Source organism: Meles meles, chromosome 5 (assembly GCF_922984935.1).
Source record: "Meles meles chromosome 5, mMelMel3.1 paternal haplotype, whole genome shotgun sequence".
Lineage (NCBI taxonomy): Eukaryota > Metazoa > Chordata > Mammalia > Carnivora > Mustelidae > Meles > Meles meles.
The window spans coordinates 22477195-22501226 of NC_060070.1; the positions used below are offsets into that span (position 1 = coordinate 22477195).

Consider the following 24032-nt stretch of genomic DNA (forward strand, 5'->3'; position numbering starts at 1 on the left):
TATATTAGTTATGATATTATTATTACTTTAGCTCATCTGATTGCTTCCCGGTCAACAACTTCTTGATTGTCAAGTGCCTACCACATGGTGGACACTCAACAAATTCTCGAATCTGTGGGCTAAAGAATCATTTGGTTTTCATCCTCGATTATCTCCTGAGTAATTTTTCCAACTGCAACCGGGTCGTCTTCTTGGACGATCCACAAATTATTCTACCCTCACCCTACCCCCACTCCTGCCCCAAACCCGCTGACCCAGAAGAGACAAATGAAGCAACCAGTGTGGCTTCTGGCCAGAACTTGCTGGAAGCTGGACAGGTTCACCTGTTATTTACCATGCCTACAAATCAGCTGGAGAAGTCCCAGACTGGTGGCAAGACAGGGGGGTTTGTAAACTAGAAAGAGGAGAGCTGCTGAGGGTGGACCAGCCCCCAGGGGTTCGGCAGAGCCACAGTTCCACGGAGCTTACAAAATGAAGTTAATCCCTCCTTTCTCCAGGGAAAGAAGTTACAGAGACACGGGGGTGGGGGGTTATGGGCCAATGGAGAGGAAGATTAGAGGGAATGTCCTTAATAAACTCCCCAATGGGAAGGAGTTTTACTTTCCCTCTGTCTCTCCGGGCACTAGACCAACCACTTACTGGGAAAACAAGTGTTGGTGCCAAGGCCTTCTGCGGACTCCAAGACCACTTTCTCACAGACAGGTACTCGAATCCTTCTGTTTGCAGCTCGGGGGTCATTCTGTACGTGCTCTGGGGGGTTGGGGCTGTCTTAATCGGATCAGGTGACGGTGATTCACAAGTTATTGGGCCAGGATGTACCCACCTTGCTGGCTCACTTTTCTCCTCTCTGGCAGCTGGCTGTTCTCAGTCACGTTACTTTCCCTCTCAACTTAATTTATTAGAGCTATTTTGAGAAAGTTACTGGGCAGGGGAGCCTGCAAAAAAGGAAAGTCAGCAGGGGGATATGTGGGTGCCTTCTACCTCCTGGGGACATGAGTGGGGCTATGCTCTTCCAGCTTGCCCCGCCTCCACTGGTCTCTCCCTTGTCCCAGACCCTTCCCTCTGTCCTGGCAATCCTGTTCCTTCTCGGCTAGCCTGCCCATTGGGGAGGAAGCAGATTAACTAATGGCTGAGGAAATGCATATACTTCTTGAGAAATAGAAATAACACACCTTAAGCCCCATTGGACGACCTTATATGATCATGGAGCCAGAGCCCGTCAGAACTGGAGGAGACCACTGACAGCTGAGCCCCACCATGTTGGCCCCACTCACGGGACAACTGCCCAATGCCCTCCCGGGGAAAGGTGAATTTTATGGGCAGGTGGCCATGATTTGAACCATGAGAACTGATCCCCTGCCTATTGCTGACCAGACAGGAAAGGGCAACTGTGCCAAGAGGCATGTTTATAAGCTGGCTTAGCCCAGTGAGCTCACCTGGTGCTAGAACGTTGATAAAGATGACAATGAGCACCTGGAATCATTGCATTTTCTCTCTCTGGAGTTTCAGCCCAAGACCTACAGAGAGAGGGGGAATGAAAGCAGAAAGACAAGCAGGAGAGCTGTCTGCTGACAGCAGACGACCATCCACGAGGAGGAGGGTGGGTGTTGGGTGCCCATCAACCCTTTCGTTCCCACGCTGGGTGCCTGTCTCAGGCTCCTGGATGTCCACCTCCTGCGTTTCCATGCCAGAGCTGCCTTTGTGAGATAACCTCTGTGGGTCTTTCTTTTTTCCAACCCAAAGGAGCTAAAAAAGAATTCACATGGCCTGGTTTGCTGATGAGGGAGTTGAGGCTAGGAGGACATAGGTTGCCCCCTCTCCCCAAACAAATCCAGGTTCCTTTTCGAGAAAGTCTGCTCTCAGAGGGTGGGGTTTCAGGCACAGGAGTTGCGGGGTGGGGTGATGACGGGGGGTGGGGTGATGACGGGCGGTGGGTGGGAAACAGTGACAGAGGCAGGGAAGGGGAGACGAGAGTTGTTTTCCAGTTAGAGAGGCAGGAGAGGGAAGAAGAAGAGTTTCAGTTGTTCAGACTTTTGTCTTGTCATTGTAACTAAAAACCAGTTTGTAAAGAGCTGAGTTCTAAATTTGCCCCATGGGTCCTGTCCTCGCAGTGGCCACTCCTCAGGAGGTTTCTGGGAGTAGAGAGGGTATCTCCGCTTTTCTTGTCTACCTTGCAAACCTCACCAGCCTTCCCTAGGCTGTGCCCACAGGAAAAGCAGCTTAGGAAGGGAGCCAAATGAGTAGAAATCTCCCCCCGGATGCAAACCCATTTACCTGTAGTGTGCTCTAAAGGCAACTTCAGGCTGATGTCTAAAACTCCATCGAGACCTTGTTGCCCAATACTCCAACATCTACCAGAAAGAGAGCTTATGGGGCGGGGCTCTCTTTATCCCATGAGAACTGCTGATGGGAAAGAACTTATCTGGAGAAACTGTGGACCTAAGGAAGGAGTCGTCAGGGCCAGGCTTTGTACTGGACGGAAGAACACTTAACTGAGGTTTCTACATCACACTCTCTCCTCCCAGGCCCATGGACCCAGTACGGATCGCGGTTGTGGGGGCAGGCGTGGTGGGGCTCTCTACCGCCCTGTGCGTTTCCAAGCTGGTCCCGGGATGCACCATTACAGTCATATCAGACAAGTTCTCTCCTGATACCACGAGCGATGTGGCAGCCGGCATGCTTATCCCTCATGTCTACACAGGTAAGAGAGGGATTTTAGCTCCCTGTCAGATATGATAGAGGTTAGGAGGCTCTGAGCGGGATTCTGTGGACAAGGACAGCTGGATGTGCATGTCCCTATAATGCTCAATTTTAACATCTTATTGGTTCCTCTGTTAGGGATGTTTGAGTTACACTGCAGGACAAACATAACCTCCAAGTCTTAGCAGCTTAAAAAAACAAAGCTTCGTCTCTGGCTCAAACTGTGTCTACTGAGCATCAACAAGGGCTCTGCTCATTACCTCGGGACCTAAGTGGCTGGGTAGCTGCTGTCTTGGATGTCATCAGGACCTGTGTCTGGGGGGAGGCAGTTTTGCGGGGGGGGGGGGGCAGGGTCTCGCCCTAGCAATGAAAGGCTCTGGACAGGAAGCAACTTTCATCCCTTCTGATGACAGGTCATTGGCCAGCACTAGTCACCTGCCCCCACCTCTCTGAAGGTGGCCAGGAAGTCCAATTCTCTAAGGCTTCCAGAAAGTAGCCAGCCAGAAGTATGTGGCGAAGAGCACTCATGACTACCACAACTGGTAACTCCAAGGCTTATTTGTAATGGGACTAAAAGTATCCCCAGTTCTTGTTCTTCTTCCTCTTCCTCTTCTTCAATTTATTTATTTGACAGAGAGACAGTGAGAGAGGGAACACAAGCAGGGGGAGTAGGAGAGGAAGAAGAAGGCTTCCCACTGAGCAGAGAACCCGATGCGGGGCTCGATTCCAGGACCCTCGAAACATGACCTGTGCCAAAGGCAGACACTCAAGGGCTGAGTCACCCAACTGCCCCCCTAAAACGACCCTTGCTTCTGAGCCAGTATACAAACAGCTCGTCGAATGTATTCAGGCCTACAGATGCCTTGATTTTTTTAAAACACATTCACATATCCTTTCTATTCTGTATTCTCCACATGAAATAGAAGGAGAAGGGAAACAGCATTAAATAAAACCAAATCATTTTGCAGCCAATGATGTTTATACTCACCATCTCCACTTCCTCATTTCTACCCCACCCCTCTTTAACTTTAGCTTTTATTTATTTATTTTTTTAAAATCAGAGTTACACATGCATGGGAATAAGCTCAGGAACCTGGAGTGTTTTGCAGAATACCAGTTCACACTTTCTGAGCTTCTTTCCCGTCACCAGAGTTCTTGTGTCCATTGTCCTGGAGCCCCTTGGCTTGCACCAGGCCTGGGGGAGCGGTCAGAAGGCTGCATGGGAGTCATGGAATCATCAGTAAAGGAGGCTTATCTAAGAGTCCATGCTGGCCGTGGAGGCCCGAGCTCACCCCTTGGTTGGGTGGTTGGGGACCCTGGATGAGAAGGTGCTTCTTCCTGGTGCTTCCGGATAAGGACTTCAGTCTTCTCTTTGGGCTTCTTTCAGACCAGCCCCAGCGACACTTCTGGGCTCATAAATGTCAGTTCCATCTGGGAACCACATCGGTCCTACAGGGTTGCTGGGGGATTAATGAGTTCCTACATGGAGAGCGCCCTGAAGTGCTGTAGCAACGATCCCCATTATTACCCCGCTCCAGCTACAGTTTTCTCTTACCGGCCCTTGAACGTGACTTAGATCACCAGGCTGGCCTGGCCCTTGAACGTGACTGAGATCACCAGGCTGGCCCGCACTCTCCGCTGCTGAATTGGAATCGTCCATTCTTTGGGGATGACTCCTACAGCGTGTGAGGTGCAGCCACTGTTTTGTTGTTAAGGTTTGAAATGGGATCAAGGGGATGCGTTTCAATCCAGCCTCAGACACTGGCTTGGACTGTTGGGGTATAATCTGTGCGAGGCCTAGTTTAGCTCTTTCTGTGGCTTATGATTCCTCCCTTATTTCCAAGCCAGTGGCCTGGTCTGCCGCTTTGGAAGACCGTGTTGAGTTCACATGGGCTGTGTTTAAAGACGACGGCATAGGTCTACTATTAGACATATTTATTGGCACTCTGACAAGAGAATTGTTCTAAAACTCTACTACCTGAAATGGCCGCATTGACCTGGAGACTTTGGGGGAACAGGATGTCTCTGCAGGCTTTTTCATCTCTACCGTGAACTCTGGGGACATCTCTCCAAGCAGAGCCTCTCCAGCGTCCTCTCTGTCTCAGTTCCCTGTGGCTCCTGCCATAGCGGCCCCTCAGGATTATTGTTCCCCAGTCCCTAGCCTGGCCTTGGATTCTCCCTCATAACCTTCCCTAGGGACCAGATGTCCCAATTCTTCACCCCATTTGGATTTGTCGGCACCCCCAGATTGTGCTCGCTCTCTATGCCTACACTGGACCCTATTATTCTGGGGCTTGAACCATGACCCTTATTTCCTCTCTGTTAGGATCTGGGTCCAGTCTCTTGTGTTCTGGCAGGGACGATGCCTGGCTGACAGGGAGCACTGATCCACAGGACTCTGCCAGAGGGGTGGTGCCTCGTGTGCTCCCTGCATGCCCTAGTGACCTGGGGAACGCTACCCTAAGCTATCGCATGATTCTAGGGAGTGGAGGGGGATGGAGGCAATGGCAGCCTTGCACGGGGCTGCAGCAAGTCCTTCCTGAGGAGCTCAGCTCCACAATGCTGACCTTGTCTTCTTGCATCAGAGGGTAAGGACCCTGGGCTTCCTATTGATGTGTAGTCTGTTCTCTGTTCTGGTTGCCTTGGGCCCCACAGATTTTCCCTTATTACCCACCATGTTTTCAGACCCCAGGAAAGAGGTTCCAGGTTCTTTCTTCTATTATCTCAACTGTGTGGTCGGCTGGGTATGCCTCCCTCAGCCTGAACTAACTTCTGCTCAGATTGACTATGGACCTGTCAAGGTCTGGAATACATCTAGGGCCAAAGACCACCTTCCAGATGGCTCCTATGTCAGATTTTGTTCTGATCAGCCAATTTACCCTCTGATGACGAATCTTTACCTGAACAGGAGTCAACAGCTGGTGTCAACATTCGATACTCTGGTTGCTGATGGATTCTCTACCCCAATGTGGTACCTATCTAAATGTTCCTCCCTGCCTCTGTATTTTCTCCCAGTGTCTAGGAAGGGGCTAGTTGGAAGCATAGTCATCATCACCACTTCCTTTCTGTTCTGCTTTGCTTTCCCCTGTGGTTACAGACACACCCATTGCCAAGCAGAAGCAGTGGTTTAGAGAGACCTTTGACCACCTATTTGCAATTGCCAATTCTGCAGAAGCTGAAGATGCTGGTGTTCACCTGGTATCTGGGTAAGAGAGGAAATCTGAGTTATTTTAGAATTTAGAATGATCTTAGCAGACTTGAGAATTCATCATGAAATATTGTTGAGCATCTGCTGAGTGGAGGGCTGAACTAGATGTGGGAGGATTTTGAAGAACATTCTAGGCTCTACTCCCAAGAACTCAAGAAAGACAAGTTATTAGTACATTAATCATATATTATATATTAGTATATATAGTATTAGACTTCTAAAAAATAGATTTTTAAAATTTATTTTTAAAGTGAGAGAGGATGAGTGACGGAGCAGGGGGAAAGACAGAGGCAGAAGGAGAGAGAGGATCCCAATAGACTCCACGCTGAGCACAGAGCTGAATGCCAGACCCGATCTCACGTCTCTGAGCTGAAATCAAGAGTTGGTTGCCTAACCCACTGAGCCACCTAGGCCCCTTATAGTATAAGACTTTTAAACAACCGTTACAGTTTCTTGTCACAAATACTACTTGGGGTTTCCTCAGGGATTATACAGTGATTTGCAAATATGGCTAAAAATACTTTTGGTGCCTGGGTGGCTCAGTCATTGGGCATCTTCCTTTGGCTCGGGTCATGATCCCAGAGTCCTGGGATTGAGTCCCACATCGGGCTCCCTGCTCCGTGGGGAGCCTGCTTCTCACTCTCCCACTCCCTCCGCTGTGTTCTCCCTCTCACTGTGTCTTTCTCTGTCAAATAAATAAATAAAATCTTAAAAAAAAAAGCTTATAGCAAGTAAATACCGAACTTGGGCTGTGTGGGGATCATGTGATGGCTGATGGAAAGTCAACAGGTGTGATATTGGAGAATGAGATGTCCCCAAAAAGGAAATATTGAATATTGTAGGTAACTAAAGTTGCCTTTTGAAGTGGCATTTAGGAGGCATATTTTTGAAATGGTTTGGACATTTCTATTTGATTCTTTTTTTTTTTTTTTTTTTTTTTTTAGAGAAAGAGAGTGCATGAACAGTGTTGGGTGGGTTGGGGAGGGGCAGAGAGAGAGTGAGAGAGAGAGAATCTAAGCAGCCTCCACACCCAGCGTGGAACCAGATGCAGGACTTGATCTCATGACCCTGAGATCATGATCTGAGCTGAAACCAAAAGTCGGACACTTAACCGACTGAGCCACCTGGGCACCCCTCTATTTGATTCTCAATATCTTATTTCAGGAGACATGCATAATTAAATGAACAACTTAAAAAAAATTGTATTTAGCATTTGTAGTGCAGATTAGCACCTAGAGTATGATAATATCTTGCTATAGCTTGTTAGAAAGAGATCACTAACCATTCTTTCGCTTCTAATTTATGTCTTTAATTTATGGCATAACAGATTTGTCATCTGTGATGTCCTATGTGATAACAGTAATACCGCTTAGCTTTCTTTTTTTTTTTTTTTTAAGATTTTTATTTATTTATTTGACAGATAGAGATCACAAGTAGAGAGAGAGGCAGGCAGAGAGAGAGAGAGAGAGAGAGGAGGAAGCAGGCTCCCCGCCAAGCGGAGAACCTGATGCGGGGCTCGATCCCAGGACCCTGGGATCATGACATGAGCGAAAGGCAGAGGCTTTAACCCACTGAGCCACCCAGGCGCCCCAATACCGCATAGCTTTCTGAAGAGCAGAGGGATGCTTGCTTTTTACTAAGTTCTCAAAACTGTTGCATCTTTTGTGCTGTTTAGAAAAACCTGCCCTCTCTCCTCCTTTGTGATCAGGCTGTCGCTGACATTTTCTGCCAGTGAACACACCCGCTTCAGGCAGATTTCTACCCTTTTCCTCTTCTTGCCCTCCCTCCCCATCATGACTGGCGTTGACGTCCCTGAATTCCCACAGTCTACACAAGCAACAACTTTTATTTCTTTTCGATCTCCTGAAGATGAATTGATACTGTAACTCCAAATCCAGCTGATGAATCACATAGAGAAATTGTTCTCCTTGATTTATGGCCACAATTTGTTTTTGTCCAAAACCCATGTGACCATATTTAACTCACAAACTTTGTCTCTAAGTAATTTTTGAAAACAGTTGTGTCTAAAATTCAAATGTCCTTTCAAGACTGAGATTTTGCCACCATCGGCAGTATTAAGAAGAATGTACATCTACCTGGTCTAAAAGAGAGTTATTTATTTCTCTCACATGAGTGATTCTTGTCCCACTTGCTTACCCCCCCCCAAAAAAAAATTTTGAATCAGTCAGGTGAAGACAAGGGCACAAATGTCTGGAGCATCTTTAACACAAGTGTGTAGCCTTATTCATTATTCATCTACGTATTTCTTCAAAACACTTTATTCAGCATTCACCAGTATAGGCACTCTCTTCGGGATTAGTGATAGAGTAAGGAGCCATTTAATACACACTGCTTGGCGTATAGTAAATGCTCAGTAAATGTAGGTTGAGTGAATTATTGAGAAAAAAAAAAAAAAGACACAGTACTGCCCTCCTATGGCTTATGGTCTGTCCTAAGTCTAACTAATTGCAAATAAGACCCGAGTTACCAAGGGAAGAGTATAGGGTACTATGGAAGTGTATCACTGGAGAATACACTTGCTCTGGGAAGTTTGAGAAGCTACCTGGAACAGAGTGATGTTTCAACAGAGACCATCTGGATGAATGTAGGTTAGTCTGGCGACACTGCAGAAGTGAAGAGAGGGGGGCAGAGACAGGGTCAGGATCACAAGGGGCGTCGTTCCAGGTAGAAGGAACAGCATTCACAAAGACCTGAGTCTAGGACAACTGTGGTGTGTTGCAGGGACTGAAAAACCACCAGGGTAATGGGAAGCCATTGAGATTTTACACATTGAAATGTTTATCATGTTTATGTGTGAAAACTATCCCGCCTGTAGTGTGGAGAACAGATGTGTAGAGAGAGAGACGGTGGTACAACCCTTTAGGTGTTGACCATGGGGACAGAGTAGATGGATTTGAGAAATGCTGAGAAGAGAGTTGATGGGACTTGAGACTTGGCAGTTGATGGCATGTGGATGGAGGGAGGAAGAAAGTCAACATGGGTCTGGGTCTGGTTGTGGAGCTCAGGAGAGCAGAGAGGGCTGGAGCTGTAGCCCCCTGAGCGTCTGGAGTGTAGATGATGGTGAAGATATGGAAGGGGCCACCTAGCCAAGGGAGAGTGTACAGAATGAGACAGCAAGAAGGCCCAGCATGGAGCCCTGCAGCAAACAGCATTCACACCTTCCCTGGGCGCCCCTTTGAATGAACTACTTAGAGACGTATAAATTCTGGTGTGTGAATGACTACATCATGAGCAACTATGTACAGCACTCAAGTGAGTTTCCTTGCTATTTTAGAGTAGCCATGATTTATAACCCTTATATCTATTGATGAAAACAACTCAAGGCTTGCAAATTCAAACACATACCTAGCAGCTCTTAGTAGCATTCTTGCCAGCTTGTTAACAATCAGTATCATTCCAGCCTCATCCACACTGGCCATGCTGGTGGCCCGACGGTAACTGAGCTCCTCCTGATGACTCAGCTTCTCTCACTGACAGCTTGAGGGGAGGACCCACAACTTACCCCATAATTCACACTCAGCCTCCCGTTCACCCATCATGGCTCGCTTCAATTTAGATATTTTGTTTGGAATGGAGGGCAACCTTTAAGCTTCTGATGGATGCTTGCAACTTACGTAAAATGTTCTACAAGACACCAAAACCTTTCCTCAAAAGTGCATAGTCACAAGTCAATGAAGAAAGCCTGAGAGGAGCTTTTAAGAAAAAAAGAGTTAAGTCCAATTTTTAAAACACAACTTTTTAAAAATCTTATTCCCCCAGTCATGAACATTTCAAACGTAGCTGCTGAATTATCCGAACCCGAGAGAATGGAAGAGTAGATCTTTTTCTTTTTAGGGGGATAGGAAGTGTGTTTTTATATTTATGTATTTATTGTCACATATTTTATTTATTTATTTGAGAGAGAGCACAAGCAGGGGAGAGAGATAGAGGGAGAAAGAGACTCCCTGCTGAGCAGAGAGCCCGATGCGGGGCTCGATCCCAGGACCCTGGGATCATGACCTGAGCCGACTGAACCACCCAGGTGCCCCAGGAAGTGTGTTTTAAAAAATGCTTTAGAGAATGTCATGTGGGGGTTCATGGTAAACATATTTCACAAAATTTCAGGAAAATTTTCCACTCATGTGTTCGAGTTGGCAGATATTTCGGAGCATTCCTACGGAGGAAGTGCCATTCTGGGCTGATGTGGTTCTGGGCTTTCGAAAGATGACCGAGGCTGAACTGCAGAAATTCCCCCAGCACGTGTTCGGTCACGCTTTCACGACTCTGAAATGTGAAAGCCCTACTTACCTCCCGTGGTTGGAGAAGAGGTCAGTTGAAATGACTCCTTGCTGCTTCCTTTATCTGTCCTAGCCATAAATAATTTCATAGCTTCTCATACAATAGACAGGAAAATTCCCTGTTGGGCCCCCCCCAGAGTTCTGCCGTGTGTCCTGTTCGCTGCTCACAATGGCCGGGGCTGGGTCAAACGATCCAAAGACGGTGTGTGCGTCGCGAGCAGTAAGGGACCGATACTGCTGGTAACACGTTCATCTTCTTCTAGCTCATGGTGCCCGATTCTTCTTCAGGCTGTGTGACTTAGGGGTCCCCCGCCCACCAGTAAGTAAAACCCACTCACTGACACAGTATCTGAGATTTCCTCGTTTGTAAAATGGAGACATTTGGAGAGTAGCTTCCGGCTATAGAATCAGATGATTTGCTCCAGTTCTTTAGATGGAGAATCTTAAGCTTATTATCAATTGTTTTGAAATTTTTGTTCTCATTAGTGATGAAGAAAATCGCTCTCTTATTCTCTTTGTCATAATTAAGACCTCTACCCCTGAGAGGTCTTAACTTATCTAGATTAGGTAATTGCTTCCTTACCAAGTTCAGTCCAAAATACCTTGAACTTGCATTTTGGCTTGGTTTTCAGGACTTCCTGATGCCACTTAGAAATACATCAAGAGCTTCATTATTTGAGATGCATTAATAAATCTCCCTTATTTTAGTCTGGAAATCGTAAGTGTATCGAGGGTTGTGAAACATTGGCCCTTTCAGTCCCCAAATCTGTATATATGGTAGATAAATAGGGACAAGGTGAATTATTGTGTAAACGTTGGAAAAATGACTCAAGATAAGCAGTGGCAATAATGATCTGGTCCCAGGTGTGGTCTATAGGATAACTGATTCCCACATTCATGAATCCCACAATTCTGTGCTCAACATCTGTGTCTGAACCTGGCACTGTGTTAGAAGCCATTCCAAAAAAAAAAAAAAAAAAGGATAAAATATGATCACTTTTCTTAAAATTCTTAAGGAATTGAGAGTCTGGCGGGGGTGATGGTATGCATGTATGTGTGTGTGGGTGCCCATGTGTGTTTATACATATTAATTAACAATTACAGTGACTCACATGGTACGGTGTGTACAGATTTTGAGGGTGGGTTGGGAGCACAGAGGAGGGAACCTGTCTGTTAGCCTCATATCAGCATCACAATACATTTTCATAGATTTATATGTGCTCTTCTCATTTTTACCTATTAGCAATTTATATGGGACATTTTCCTTTGTAATTTCCAGTTTTCATTAAACCCACCCTTTCATGCCTTGTTCAGTGGGCCTTAAACCATGTTTGCATGCCATCAGCCAATAAATGAACATTTTGGGCCATCACGTGATCAAGTTGCCCATCGGTCAACAGTTAAGTTTCAGCAACATCACCATCTTTCCCTCCATGGCATTGTTGTACAGATTTCATTTTTGTCCTTCTATTACAAAAATGACTGGAAATAGAAAATTGGAAGTGTTAATGTCAGTGATTTGATTTGGAGGTATCATCTACTTTATCTTATTAAATTCAGATAAAGGGGAAATTATTAGGCATGCCACGAGGGGCAGAGCTTTACTGTCATTATGGTACATAATTTTGTTTGATTATGATAAAAAATGGAAGAACGTATATAACACGTTGAGTCTAAGAAGTGAGGTGTCATTAGAGAGTTTTATAATTTGGAGCTGAAGTTTCATGGTTACACCCATGTCTGTTGTTTGGCTCCCTGGCCCTGGACTTCTTTTCTCCATGTTCAGGAAGGTCTATAGAAAACCTGACTGGATCCCTGTGGTCTTCAGCGATCAGGCAGAAACAGGGAAGGAAGAGTCCCTCAGAGTCTTGGTTCCCCAGCACAGAGACTGGCAAGGGCTGGCTTCTCTGTGTGGAAATGGCGGGCAGTCAGAGATGGTAATGGACACAGAGATAATGGAAGTGGATGAACTCATACAAAACTTTGCCCAGACTCCTAACAGTTTCTTTGTCATTTTCACTCTCTCATGCATATCTATATGCAGATATATAATATATATATATACATACCTACACACACACACATATATATATATACACACACACATATTTTTCCCAGAACCATTTAAGAGTGCATTGCACACGTGATACCCCATGATTTCTAAATATTGCCGTGTAGAAACAAGGATATTTTTACATAAACAGTACTATGATAAAAATCTAGATATTTATATTGATACTGTAATCTATGGACCTCATTCATACGTCGCCCCCAGAAGGACCCAGTAAGGTCGTTTATATAGAGACACCTGGTCTCCAATCCAATCCATGGCCACACTTACATTTATTTGTCATGTCTCTTCCGTCTGTAGTCTCTGTCCCTTGTGACATTTATGACCTTTATAACTTTGAAGAGTACAAACCAGAGCAGCTGCTTTGTAGACGGTCTCTCACTTGGGGTTTGTCAGAGATTTCTTCATGATCAAATTGAGATTATATGTTTTTGGTGGAGCCCCACAGAAGGAATGTTGACTCCTTAACAGGTCATATTAGGAAGCAAATGGTGTCGGTCTGTTCCCTTCTGGGGACGTTAACTCTGACCACCTGGCCTGTCAGTTATCTCCAGTGTGAAGTCACTACATTTTCCCTTTGTGATTACTAAGTGCTTTGTCAAGGTATGCCTGAGGTTGTAAGTACCCTTCTCCTCATCAAACTTTTGCATACTAGCTTTAGCTCTCATTCACGATTCTTTTTTTTTTTTTTTAAGATTTTATTTGACAGACAGATCACAAGCAGGCAGAGAGGCAGGCAGAGAGGCAGGCAGAGAGAGAGAGAGAGAGGAGGAAGCAGGCTCCCTGCAGAGCAGAGAGCCCAATGCGGGACTCGATCCCAGGACCTGAGATCATGACCTGAGCCAAAGGCAGAGGCTTAACCCACTGAGCCACCCAGGTGCCCTCATTCATGATTCTTGACTTGATCACTATGATAATGTTTGCCAAGTGATCATTTCATTTTTTAAAAGATTTCATTTATTTATTTGAGGCAGGAGGAACTAGAGGGGAAAGCAGGGGGTTGTGGAGAGGGAAGGGGAAAGAATCTTAAGCAGGCTTCCTGGATGCAGGGCTTGATCTCACAACCCATGGGATCATGATCTGAGCTGACACCAAGAGTCAGAGGCCTAACGGACTGAGCCTCTCCAGGTGCCTTGCCAAGTGATAAATTTCCAACTCCTTCCACATTTAGTTGGCTTTCTCCTATAAGGAAAACTTTTCCCCCCTCTATTTATTCAGCTACTTATTTATGTCAATATGGACTCAGGGATTCCTATTTTATTCAATGAATTATAATCTATTACTCTTATTATTTATTTTGATGTTCAAATTGCCCAAGATTTGGCCAGTGAGAGCCCCTTCAAGCAGCTCTTATGTCTTTTTGACATTTCTGCATCTCTCTCTCTCTCTCTCTTTAGCACGTTCTTGCTTTTGGGCACAACAGAATTCCACACACTCAAATTTTGAGAAGAAAAACAATTTCTTTTCATGAATATTTCTTTCCATCTTTTCCTTAAACCCAACCTGATGCAATGCTACATTTTAAATTTAGATATTCAATGCAGAAATAAACTGCCTTTACTCTGTCTCCCTTCTACTTCCCTTTGTACCCTGAAGTTTCCTTCTGTTGTGATTTTGGAATGTAGAGAACACACCCAACATCTGACCCTCCTCTACCAAATCCATCCTGGGACAAGAATACATACAGGAGCCCAGACGGTATGTGTATGTATTTAAATGTTCCAAATCAAGCTAACAAACCATTAAATAAAATATCATTTATCCCTTTACTTTAACAACTAATGTGCAACCACCCAAAGGTCAAGTTTACATATAGCCATCTTGGATTCTCAGGAGTGCTGCAGGGTCACATGGCGGCAGGGGACGCTAGGTGCATGCCATGAGACACCCTAGTCCATATTTTCGAGCTCACTTTGCCCCAGGAGCTGTCCTTTGGCTACCCCTTGGGCAAGGGTGCACGAAGTGACATGATCTGCCTCTCAGAGGAAGACAATGCAGGCCCTGGAAGTAGGGGGAAAATATGGGGATTGTGGGTTCCCAGTTCATGGGCTGGATATGAAGGAGGACAGCTCTCACTTGGTCCGTCCCTTGGCCCCACATTCTCATTTCTCATGCACAGCTGGAGAAGATCCAGAGTGCGGTCCTCTAAGTGGCCCAGTGGAAGGGAGGCACAGCTCAGATTAGTCAGGGTAAGTTCTAAGTCCTAGAAAGAGTCTTGATATGGTAATCACGTGTGTGTGTGTGTGTGTGTGTGTGTGTGTGCATGTCCATGTAGTTTCTAACATTTCAATGAAGCATTGGATATAAAGTCTAGACAGAAAACCTAAACAGAATTTCTTCCTGGGAGAGAGGGCACATTGCTTTCATTTTGTTTTAAGAGACGAATAGACGATAAGGCCTTTGGAAGACCAGGAGTTTTGGGAGGCAGAGGAAGCATGAGGGCCTGGGCTACCTGAACAGGTGGCATTGCTATGGGAGGGGGCCAGGGCAGGGAAGCCAGCATCACCCACAGTATATGTGTCCCTTCTGTGAGGAGTCTTCCTAAGCTTCCCAGTTGGCCTGGGGCTGCCCTGGGCAGTGGGAAGCTTCCCCCTCTGTGGGGGAGGGGCACCCCCAGGCTGACAGTGAGTGAGGGCCAGTCCCCAGCGTGGCCCCCATCCCAGCTGCCCTCCCACTCTGGCTAAGAATAAACGTCTTAGCTCTGGGAGCCCCCCTCAACCACTTTCCCATGGAAACAAATATTACCTGAGTGATTTGTTCTACCTGCTTCTAAAGTATCACCTTATGGAAAACAGTCCCCTTATTCTCAAAATAACCTTATTTTCAGGACTAATCTCTAACTGTGGGATGAATACCTGGGAGAAATCCTGCTACTTTCTTATTAGCCAGAAGCCCGCTGTCAGCATTTCAGTCTACTTGAAATAACCTGGAGTCAAGTGGTACTTTGTGCCTGTGGGAGCCACTTCCTGACAGCAGCGCCACTGGCCTGATGACCAGTCAGCTAGGGTTTGTGCCTTGGAGCACGCTGCTTCCTGTCTGTTTTTAGGTGACAGAGTCAGGGTGAAGAGGCCTGAGGGGCTGCTCTTCCCCCCCAAGTCCTGGGGAGGTCTTCGTCAGTCCGTTTGTTTAATATACACATCCGCCATGATAGTGGGCTGGGACATGGGTGCTTCAGACAGAGAGTACACACACCCTTGTCCCACCAACCCCCCTTCCATCTTTTCAGCACTGCCTTGTGCCCCGATACCTTCCTCTTCCTCCTACTCCCTGCCCACCACCCAAGCGAGGTCTACACAGATAGCACACAGGGCCTCCTATCTGTGGACATTAGCTGTCTTCTCTTCCCTCAGGGCCTGACATCTGGCGGGAAAGCCAACATGGAAGAGGAAGAGAGCCCCATGTCTCTTCTCCTCCTAAGGGAGGCTTTGTAGGGCAGGGACTTCTCCATGCCCAAGGCAAGCCTTTCAGGCAAGGATTTCAAGCCAAGTGAGAGGCAGGGGGGCATTGTCCTGAGGGGGTGGGACCCATGGGGCTCACTCTGTGGGCTGCCACCTGCTCTTCTCCACCAGGGCGAACCCAGCTGGGAAGCCACACAATCTTTGCTTGTTCCTCACACCCAGGGTCTGTTGTGTTGCCTCCTACGCCCCTTCTACCCAATGTGAGTGTTCAGCCTACAGTGTTCCAACTCAAAAACAGGCTTTTCATTCAGCAAGCCACACAAAAATGTCTCCAACCTCAGCTCTAACCTTCTGAAATAATATAAACTTCCAGGAAAGACCAAAAAAAATGTTTTTAACCACAATTGAGATTGTTAACTTTTTTCAAAGAACAGAAGGGATCATCTCCCTCTCAAAAAAGAAAGAAAGAAAAAAAAAAGCGATGCCCAACAACGTCCAGAACAAGAAAAGAACAAAAACCCCTCAGAGGTTTAATCAGCCATACAGATCATGTTTTATATCCTCAGGCGGTGGAGTCATATTCTGCTGTTTTTCACTTGCCCCGTCCAGGAAATGAATCATAGAGGCAGTAAGTCAACCGAGCCTGTCTCTTTGCCAGACATCCTACCTAAATATATCATCCTGGCTGGATCAGAATCATCCTGCCTGTGACAACATCCGGAAAGCTGGATGCCTCATTTCTGTGCTAGGGACCCTGTAACATCAGTGCATTGCTTTCTTTTGGAAGTCATGCTTTATACTGTCGTCCTGATAAGGTCCGCACTGACCAGAGCACTGATCATACTAAGCTTCTCTCTGTATTTCCTTTCCACTGGTACAACAATGCCTCACAGTTACTTTCCCTGTCTCCCATCTCCTGTAGCTTCTGTTCTCCCATGTGGCCTCACTCACAGCAGTGCCTCAAAAAACAAAAACAAAAAACCCCCCAAAACTCATGTGGCTCCCTTAGGAGTTAGACAGAAATATGGATTATACATCAGGAACATGAGAGATTGACCCTGTGCAGTGTTGTAGCCTTTGGGGTTCCCCCTGGGGCTTCAGTAGCTATCCCAAGGCAGCTCCATAGGTGACCTGTTCCTTGAAACTCCACCCACTGGTCTGACTTGGGGTGCCCAGGGGCTCCCCTCCAGGACCACCACCCTGCCCATAGGAACTCTGAGCCTTATCCACACAAGGAACCAGAGATAGCTGTACCCCTGAATGGAACTGAGAGACGTTCAATGAACTTGAATACAAGTTCATGTAGTGGTCAGAGCAGGGATGGATATTTTGAGAAGTGGGAAATAGAAAGCAGTTGATTTTATTAGAATATGCATTAGATTTATTAGAATATGCAAATAGGAAATGAGTGAGGAATATGGCCATCAGATGAGATCGTGTTGCCAGAACAAAATTAGACTTTATATAAAATGCAAGAAATTCTTCACCCATATTCCCTAAATCTTAAACTTACCATATTTGCTTTATCCTTTTCCCTCTAAATATGTCTTTTTTTCTGAACCATTTGAGAGTAAGCTGCAGATGTGATGCCCCATTGCCCCGAATACTGAATATGTATTTCTTAAACCCAAGGCCATTCTCTTATGTAACTAAGGTCAACTAATCAGAATTAGGGCATTAAATTAACATGGGTACATTTCTGAAATCTACAGACCTTATTCAGATTTTGCCAATTGTCCCAATAATATACCTTACAGCAAAAGAAAATCCAGGATCATATATCATATGTTGAAAAATACACATACATTTGTTTTATATATTTACATCTATGTATATATATGTGTATATATGTGTCTGTGTGTATATATGATATATACATTCATTAGAAGCAAGTGACTAAGTTCAGCCAACATTCAAGGGGAGGGGAATTAGGCTTCAGCCTGGAAGGGTTCAAAGAATTTGTGGATGTATTTTGAAAATATCACCATTGACCTTCTGAATACAAATTATTTACCACATGCAAAATATGCATATATATGTAAATATATATGTGTATATTTAAAATCTACGTATTATAAGCTATTTTAGGTATAGCCACACTCAGTGTCAAAGCAGCCTCTTCCTTCCTACTGAGCTCACAGGGCCCTGTCTTTCCCTGTGTCCCCTTTCCCCCAGGGGGTCTCCACACTGAACCCCCCACCTCCCTATGTCTTTTTTTTTTTTTTAAGATTTTATTCATTTGACAGAGAGAGAGAGAGAGAGGGAGAGCGTGCACAAGTAGGCAGAGTGGCAGGCAGAAGGAGAGAGAGAAGCAGGCTTCCTACAAGCAGGGAGCCCAAAGCAGGGCTCAATCCCAAGACCCAGGGATCATGACCTGATCCAAAGGCAGACACCCAATGGGCCGAGACACCCAGGCACCCCACTCACCTCCTTATTTCATGCTGCCCAGGATTATTCCTCTCTTACATGGCTTAGTCTGTGCTGTGTGATGGGAGTTGGGGTACAGGGATGCCTCTAGTCCTATGAGAATGGAGAGGAAGAGGGGACTCCCCTTTGCTTCTGGGATGTGGAGAGTGAGAGTGTGTGTGTGTGTGTGTGTGTGTGTGTGTATAAAGAAGTGCTTCGTGGAGCCCCATCCCTCTCAGGGCCACACCTGCTCAATTTCCCTCTTGCTGAACACCCCCCCACACACCCCAATTTTATGCATCAGGCTGACGTGGTCTTTCAGAGGGCTGACTTTTAGGCTTGGTGAAAATGGGCACTCTTGGGTTTTATTTTTTTTTTTTTTAAGATTTTATTTATTAATTTTGACAGAGAGATCACAAGTAGGCAGAGAGGCAGGCAGAGAGAGTGAGAGGGAAGCAGGCTCCCTTCAGTGCTCTTGGGTTTTATTTTATTTTATTTTTTTAAAGATTTTATTTATTTATTTGACAGAGAGAGAGAGATCACAAGTAGGCAGAGAGGCAGGCAGAGAGAGAGGAGGAAGCAGGCTCCCTGCAGAGCAGAGAGCCCGATGCGGGGCTCGATCCCAGGACCCTGAGATCATGACCTGAGCCGAAGGCAGCGGCTTAATCCACTGAGCCACCCAGGCGCCCCAGTGCTCTTGGGTTTTAATGTGATGACCAGGAGACACTGGTCTGGTGCTATTTAGTGAACTCCTTGAGGTTCCCGTCCCCACATTTCCTCAGGGGAGGTTGGGACAATGCATTCTCCCTATCTATAATGAGCTCTTCCTCAGTTGCAGGAAACCCTACAGGGAAAGTCACCAAGCTTATACTCCCAACCATGGCATTCAAAACCCTCAGGATAGAATAACTACTTCATATGGTTGTATAAGTGCTTGGTTAACCAACATATAGCTTCCGGCATGGTTTCCTTCTACACCCTGCTGCCCACCGACACGTTGCCCGTGGGATAACAAGAGTGAATGGGCATCACCTCGAGGTTGTATTGCAACAGTGCAAGGATGACGGGGCCCCTGGCACATTCAATAAGTTCCCTCCCGGGGTCAAGGCCTGGGAGGAACTCAGCACCCCAAGCCTGCTGCGGGGGAAGAAGGGGGTCCTGGGGGGTGGGGGGTGTTTCCAATCGCTTTGATGATTTCAGAAGCCTCCAGGTAGAGTGTGGACTTTCATCAGTAGCAACCAGTGGGGGACCCTTGAAATGGAAGAGAAGGACATTTGCATTTGTTGAATTCATGCATCATCTTTACCAAAACCGGTGGACTTATCAACATTTTTATCCTTAGGTGATAGTTAAGGAAACAAGTTCCGTTCAGTCAAGTCCCCAGGCTGGTAAAATTCTTTTCTTTCTCTGAATTAGGAGAATAACTCTGAGTTTTAATTAGAAGAGTTGGAACCCAGAGCACAGTGTTAACTAGCAACATGTGGAACCCACAATCTGTTAAAAGCAAAACCAAGATAATGTTCAAATAATAATCAGTGTAAAACATTTTCTGAAGTCCAAACGTCATTCTTACAGGCTATTAAACCATTGAATGTGAGTGATAGATGGGTGTGGGGAGCAGGCAAACCCGGACTGCATTTTGGAGTAGCACAGCAGCTCTGGGGGTGGGCGGGGCTCGATCCCAGGACCCTGAGGTCACAACCCCAGTGGAAACCAGGAGTCCCACACCCAACCTATTGAGCCACCCGGGTGCTCCACAGCCATTTCTTTTTGTTATGGATGTACTTGGTCCAAAATATCATTATCAACAGCAACTGTCAGTCCATCAGCTGTAAATACTCTGCATTTGTCTCACGCAAACATTCCTGTGGTAGACATAAAATGGGGGGTGTGGCTCCTTCCAAACATCTAGTTAGGGAGACCAGAACAATGCAAAGGAACATGTACGTGTTCACAACGTGAGACAACATGTCTCGGGCTTCAAATTTAGGTTCTAAATAGAGGCATAAAAAGAAAGGTTAGGGGATTTAAAATACGGATTGATTTAGTGTTTATTGAGCAGCTAGTATGATATAGGAACTTTACAAAACACCAAAAGGACAAGACATTTCTTTTGTTTTGAATCTTTGAAACAGGTTTCCATTTAGCTTCCAGTTTAGGAATCTCTAGTTTCCAAGGATGTGAGGCAGCTGATGGCTAGAATTTGGCCCGCTCGGGCCCTGGCCACGGTGGTCTTATCCATCATTTCCCATGAGGGCTTGCGCAGGAAGCCGCTGAGCCTCCCCTAATGGTCTCTCTCGTTCTTCCCAGGTTAAAAGGAAGTGGGGTCCCGATACTCACCCGACGAATAGGAGACCTGTGGGAGCTCCATCCGTCCTTTGACATCGTGATCAACTGCTCAGGCCTTGGAAGCAGACAGCTAGCAGGAGACTCGAAGCTGTTACCCGTGCGGGGCCAAGTGCTCAGAGTTCAGGCTCCCTGGGTGAAGCATTTTATCCGGGACGGGAGTGGGCTGACATATATTTATCCTGGCATAGCCAACGTAATCCTGGGAGGAACGAGGCAGAAAGGAGACTGGAATCTGTCCCCAGATGCAGAAATTAGCAGAGAGATTTTTTCCCGTTGTTGTGCTCTTGAGCCGTCCCTCCGTGGAGCCTGCGACATCAGGGAGAAGGTGGGCTTAAGGCCCTTCCGGCCAGGCTTGCGGCTGCAGACAGAGCTTCTAGCCCAGGACGGTAGGAGGCTGCCCGTGGTCCACCACTACGGCCACGGGAGCGGGGGCATCTCCGTGCACTGGGGCACTGCTCTGGAGGCCGCCAGGCTGGTTGGCGAGTGTGTCCGAGCCCTCAGGAGCCCCACTCCCAAGTCAAAGCTGTAGGTCACATGCAAATGACCCCAGAGACTATGATCAAAATACGATCTAAGCACCACAACTGATTCCCCTAATCTCTCCATTGCATGAAAGTTTAGTTAGTGGTATCCTTCTTTTCAAAATGAGAAATGATGCAATGTGAAGCCCTAGTAGCCTTAGGACTAGTTCTAACCTAATCTAGGGCCGATGCAGAACGAGGCTGAAGTCCAGTACTAATGACATAGGGCACAAAACTGTTTTTGTTAAAAATAGTTGTTGGAGAGTAAGATTTCTTCTAGATCCGGTGTTCAAAGCTCTGTGCTAATTTACACGGATGCTAGGAATGATAAGGATTTTGACATCTTTTGGCTAATAAATCCACAGCAAGACATGATGTATGGAAACGCTTAACTCACTGTCAGTTACAGAGGTGCCCCTGTTTGCGGGCTGTGCTCAAGGGAGCATTATAATCCCTTTAAATAGAATACACGGTGATCACGTCACACAGGCTTATTACGCTTAACAGAAGACAAAGCATGATTCCTCCAAGTACGAGTGGCAACCTCGTCCTCCCCTCAGCTGGTCATGATGGTTAGAAGACAGGGATGGGGGTGCTGGGTGGCTCAGTGGGTTAAGCCTCTGCCTTCGGCTCAGGTTCTGATCTCAGGATCCTAGGATCGAGCCCCGCATCAGGATTCCTGCTCAGCGGGGAGCCTGCTTCCCTTCCTTTCTCTCTGCCTGCCTCTCTGCCTACTTGTGATCTCTTTCTCTGTCAAATAAATAAATAAAATCTTAAAAAAAAAAAAAGACAGGGATGAAGTTACCTACGGACAGGGCATCAACTCAGTAACTGTCTGGGGTCAGTCCCCTAAGGGCGGTACTCTCTTTTCCAACAGCACTCGCTTGTTGCATGATTGACTTTGCCTAAGCATTTTTGAAGATTGAGTAGCAGGTGCAGCCAAAGAGCTAATTTGCTGATTAGGATGAAACAATCATTCCGAATGAAATATACCCAAAGAGTTTTCTGCAAGTTGTTAAAACAACAACAACAACAACTACCGGGAATGAGGGGGAAATGTGTCATGGTAAAAATGAGTTTGAGCACTGAAATAAATTGATCTAACCTGGTTTCTTTTGTTTTTTTTTAAGATTTTATTTATTTATTTGAGAGAGACAGAGAGAATGCACACAAGCAGTTGGGGGAGGACAGAGGGAGAGGCAGGCTCCCTACTGAGCAGAGAGACCGATGTGGGACTCGATCCCAGGACCCTGAGCTTATGACCTGAGCCGAAGGCAGAGGCTTAACCCACTGGGCCACCCAGGTACCCCAGATCTAACCTGGTTTCTTGACTCAGGTTTGCTCAGAGTTATTCTGTTCCTGTGTATCGTGAATGCTCAGGAGGGTTTTGGCTTTAGTGAAGGGTGAAGGAGATGCCATTCACTGAGGTAAGGACGCTTTGCAGAAGTAGTTATAATTTTAATTTTAGTTTTAGTTTTAATTTTGGCAGGAGATGGCTTGTGTTTACTGATAATAAGTTCTATTTTGGATATCCTGGGGTTGTGGCGGGGTGGGGGAGGGTGTGAGGTTAGAAATGAGGAGGTGGGAAAGAGAAGGCCCCCAGCATGGCTTCATTTTACTGTTTTGTTCACTGAGTTTTTGCATATGGTTTTTTAAAAAGAGAACACTCGGCTGGAAGAGGGAGGTGGGGGGGAATGAGAGAGGGAAAAGCAGTGTACTAGATGCTCTTAATTTTCTTCTAGCATTAAAACTCCTCCCGTGAGCGTCTTCCCCATAGGTTCCCACCAGGGGGTGGTATTGTATCAAATTCGGATAAATTGGGAACTCTGAAAATTGAGAAATGACTAGAAATTAAAAAAAAAAAAAATGGACACCTGCTATGTGGAGTGAGCGTGTGATCGTTCTCAGGTTTTGGAGTTTATATGCCCCGAATGTAATTGTTCTGCCTAAGGTATTTGAGAAACGTGCAAACTTAGGCTGACCCCACGTGCAGGTGCCTGTCCTCATCACAGTCTGGGAGAAATACCAAGTCAGGATCAAACGGCATTTTAAAGAGAGGGAATAAAACATTTAATGGTTACAGGGGAAATCCAGACGGCCGCTCAGAGTAGGAGCGGTTCAGTTGTGTTTACAGCGGTTTGAAGTGCGCTGGTTTGCCCCTTATGCCCACGGTTTAGATCCCGCAGCGTTTCCATTTGGGGGACGTAGGCTCACACTCTGCGCTGCGGTCTATTTGCTACTCTTGGCCAGTCTGCCTTTTCCCCCTCCCCTATCCAACAGAAAAGACTGAAAAATTGAAGGTTTCTTGATCATGGTGCCATGCCCTGATTTTGTGTTCACTGATGGCTAAATATTTGCTCCCAGTGTCTCTTTAAGGTTTATTCATTTTGGTCAACAGCTGCCAGCCTGGTCTGCACACTAGAAATCAACTAGAATCACCTGGGAGGTTTTGAAAAAAAAGACCCATTTCTGGCTTGCTAGGTTAAATTAGAATCTTTGGTGGGTAGTGTGGACCCCCCCCCCCCCCCCCCACCGCCCGGCATCAGTATTTGCGCAAACCTTCCCACAGCATTCTAACCTATAACTGTTGGCAGCTGAGAACTACGAAGCGCTCTTCCCTCCTCTCCCCCTAGGACCCCAGAGCTACCATAACCGTGACCCCTCCCTTTGTCCTTCACCATCTTGCCACATGGAGCTAGGAGGGACCTGCTCATGTAGGTACTTCTGGGCAAGGTGGCCTATGGAATGAACTATCTCCATCCGTGGCTCCCTAGAAATGCTGGGAATGACCTTGTTGGCTCTGGGTCAGCCGCCTAGAGTCAGCTGTCTTTGAAAGATGAAAAACTGAATAGACAAACGGCTGATGGCCAGACCATATATAAAAATACAACTCTGACCCACAACCCGCGGCAACCGGCTCAGGAAACCAACCCTCTCGTCTCCAGTGAGGCGCCCAGGGTGCCTGCCTGCTCCCCATCAGAGGTGCAGGAAGCCAGACCGCTGTCTCTGGTAACAATCCAGAGAGCTGAACAGTTGATTCTGAAACAACGGGCCCCACATGGCCAGGACTTGATTAATAAC

General features: G+C 46.3%; 1 protein-coding gene across 1 annotated transcript; it reads left to right on the forward strand.

Moving 5' to 3' along the window:
- The first annotated feature begins 605 nt into the window (after positions 1-605).
- DDO (D-aspartate oxidase) lies at positions 606-22060 on the forward strand. Its single transcript, XM_046004222.1, has 5 exons — positions 606-702; positions 2526-2701; positions 5798-5906; positions 10060-10236; positions 20392-22060. The coding sequence occupies exons 2-5, from the start codon at positions 2530-2532 to the stop codon at positions 20957-20959; spliced, it is 1026 nt and encodes a 341-aa protein (XP_045860178.1). The 5' UTR covers positions 606-702; positions 2526-2529; the 3' UTR covers positions 20960-22060.
- Positions 22061-24032: the final 1972 nt, after the last annotated feature.

What these genes read in the sequence shown, in the direction of transcription:
- DDO (XM_046004222.1), top strand. Translation starts at nt 2,530, where the DNA reads ATGGACCCAGTACGGATCGCGGTTGTGGGGGCAGGCGTGGTGGGGCTC. An exon ending in GGTGTTCACCTGGTATCTGG is followed by an intron (nt 5,907 to 10,059) that starts GTAAGAGAGGAA and finishes CATGTGTTCGAG; the next exon opens with TTGGCAGATATTTCGGAGCA. An exon ending in CTCCCGTGGTTGGAGAAGAG is followed by an intron (nt 10,237 to 20,391) that starts GTCAGTTGAAAT and finishes CGTTCTTCCCAG; the next exon opens with GTTAAAAGGAAGTGGGGTCC.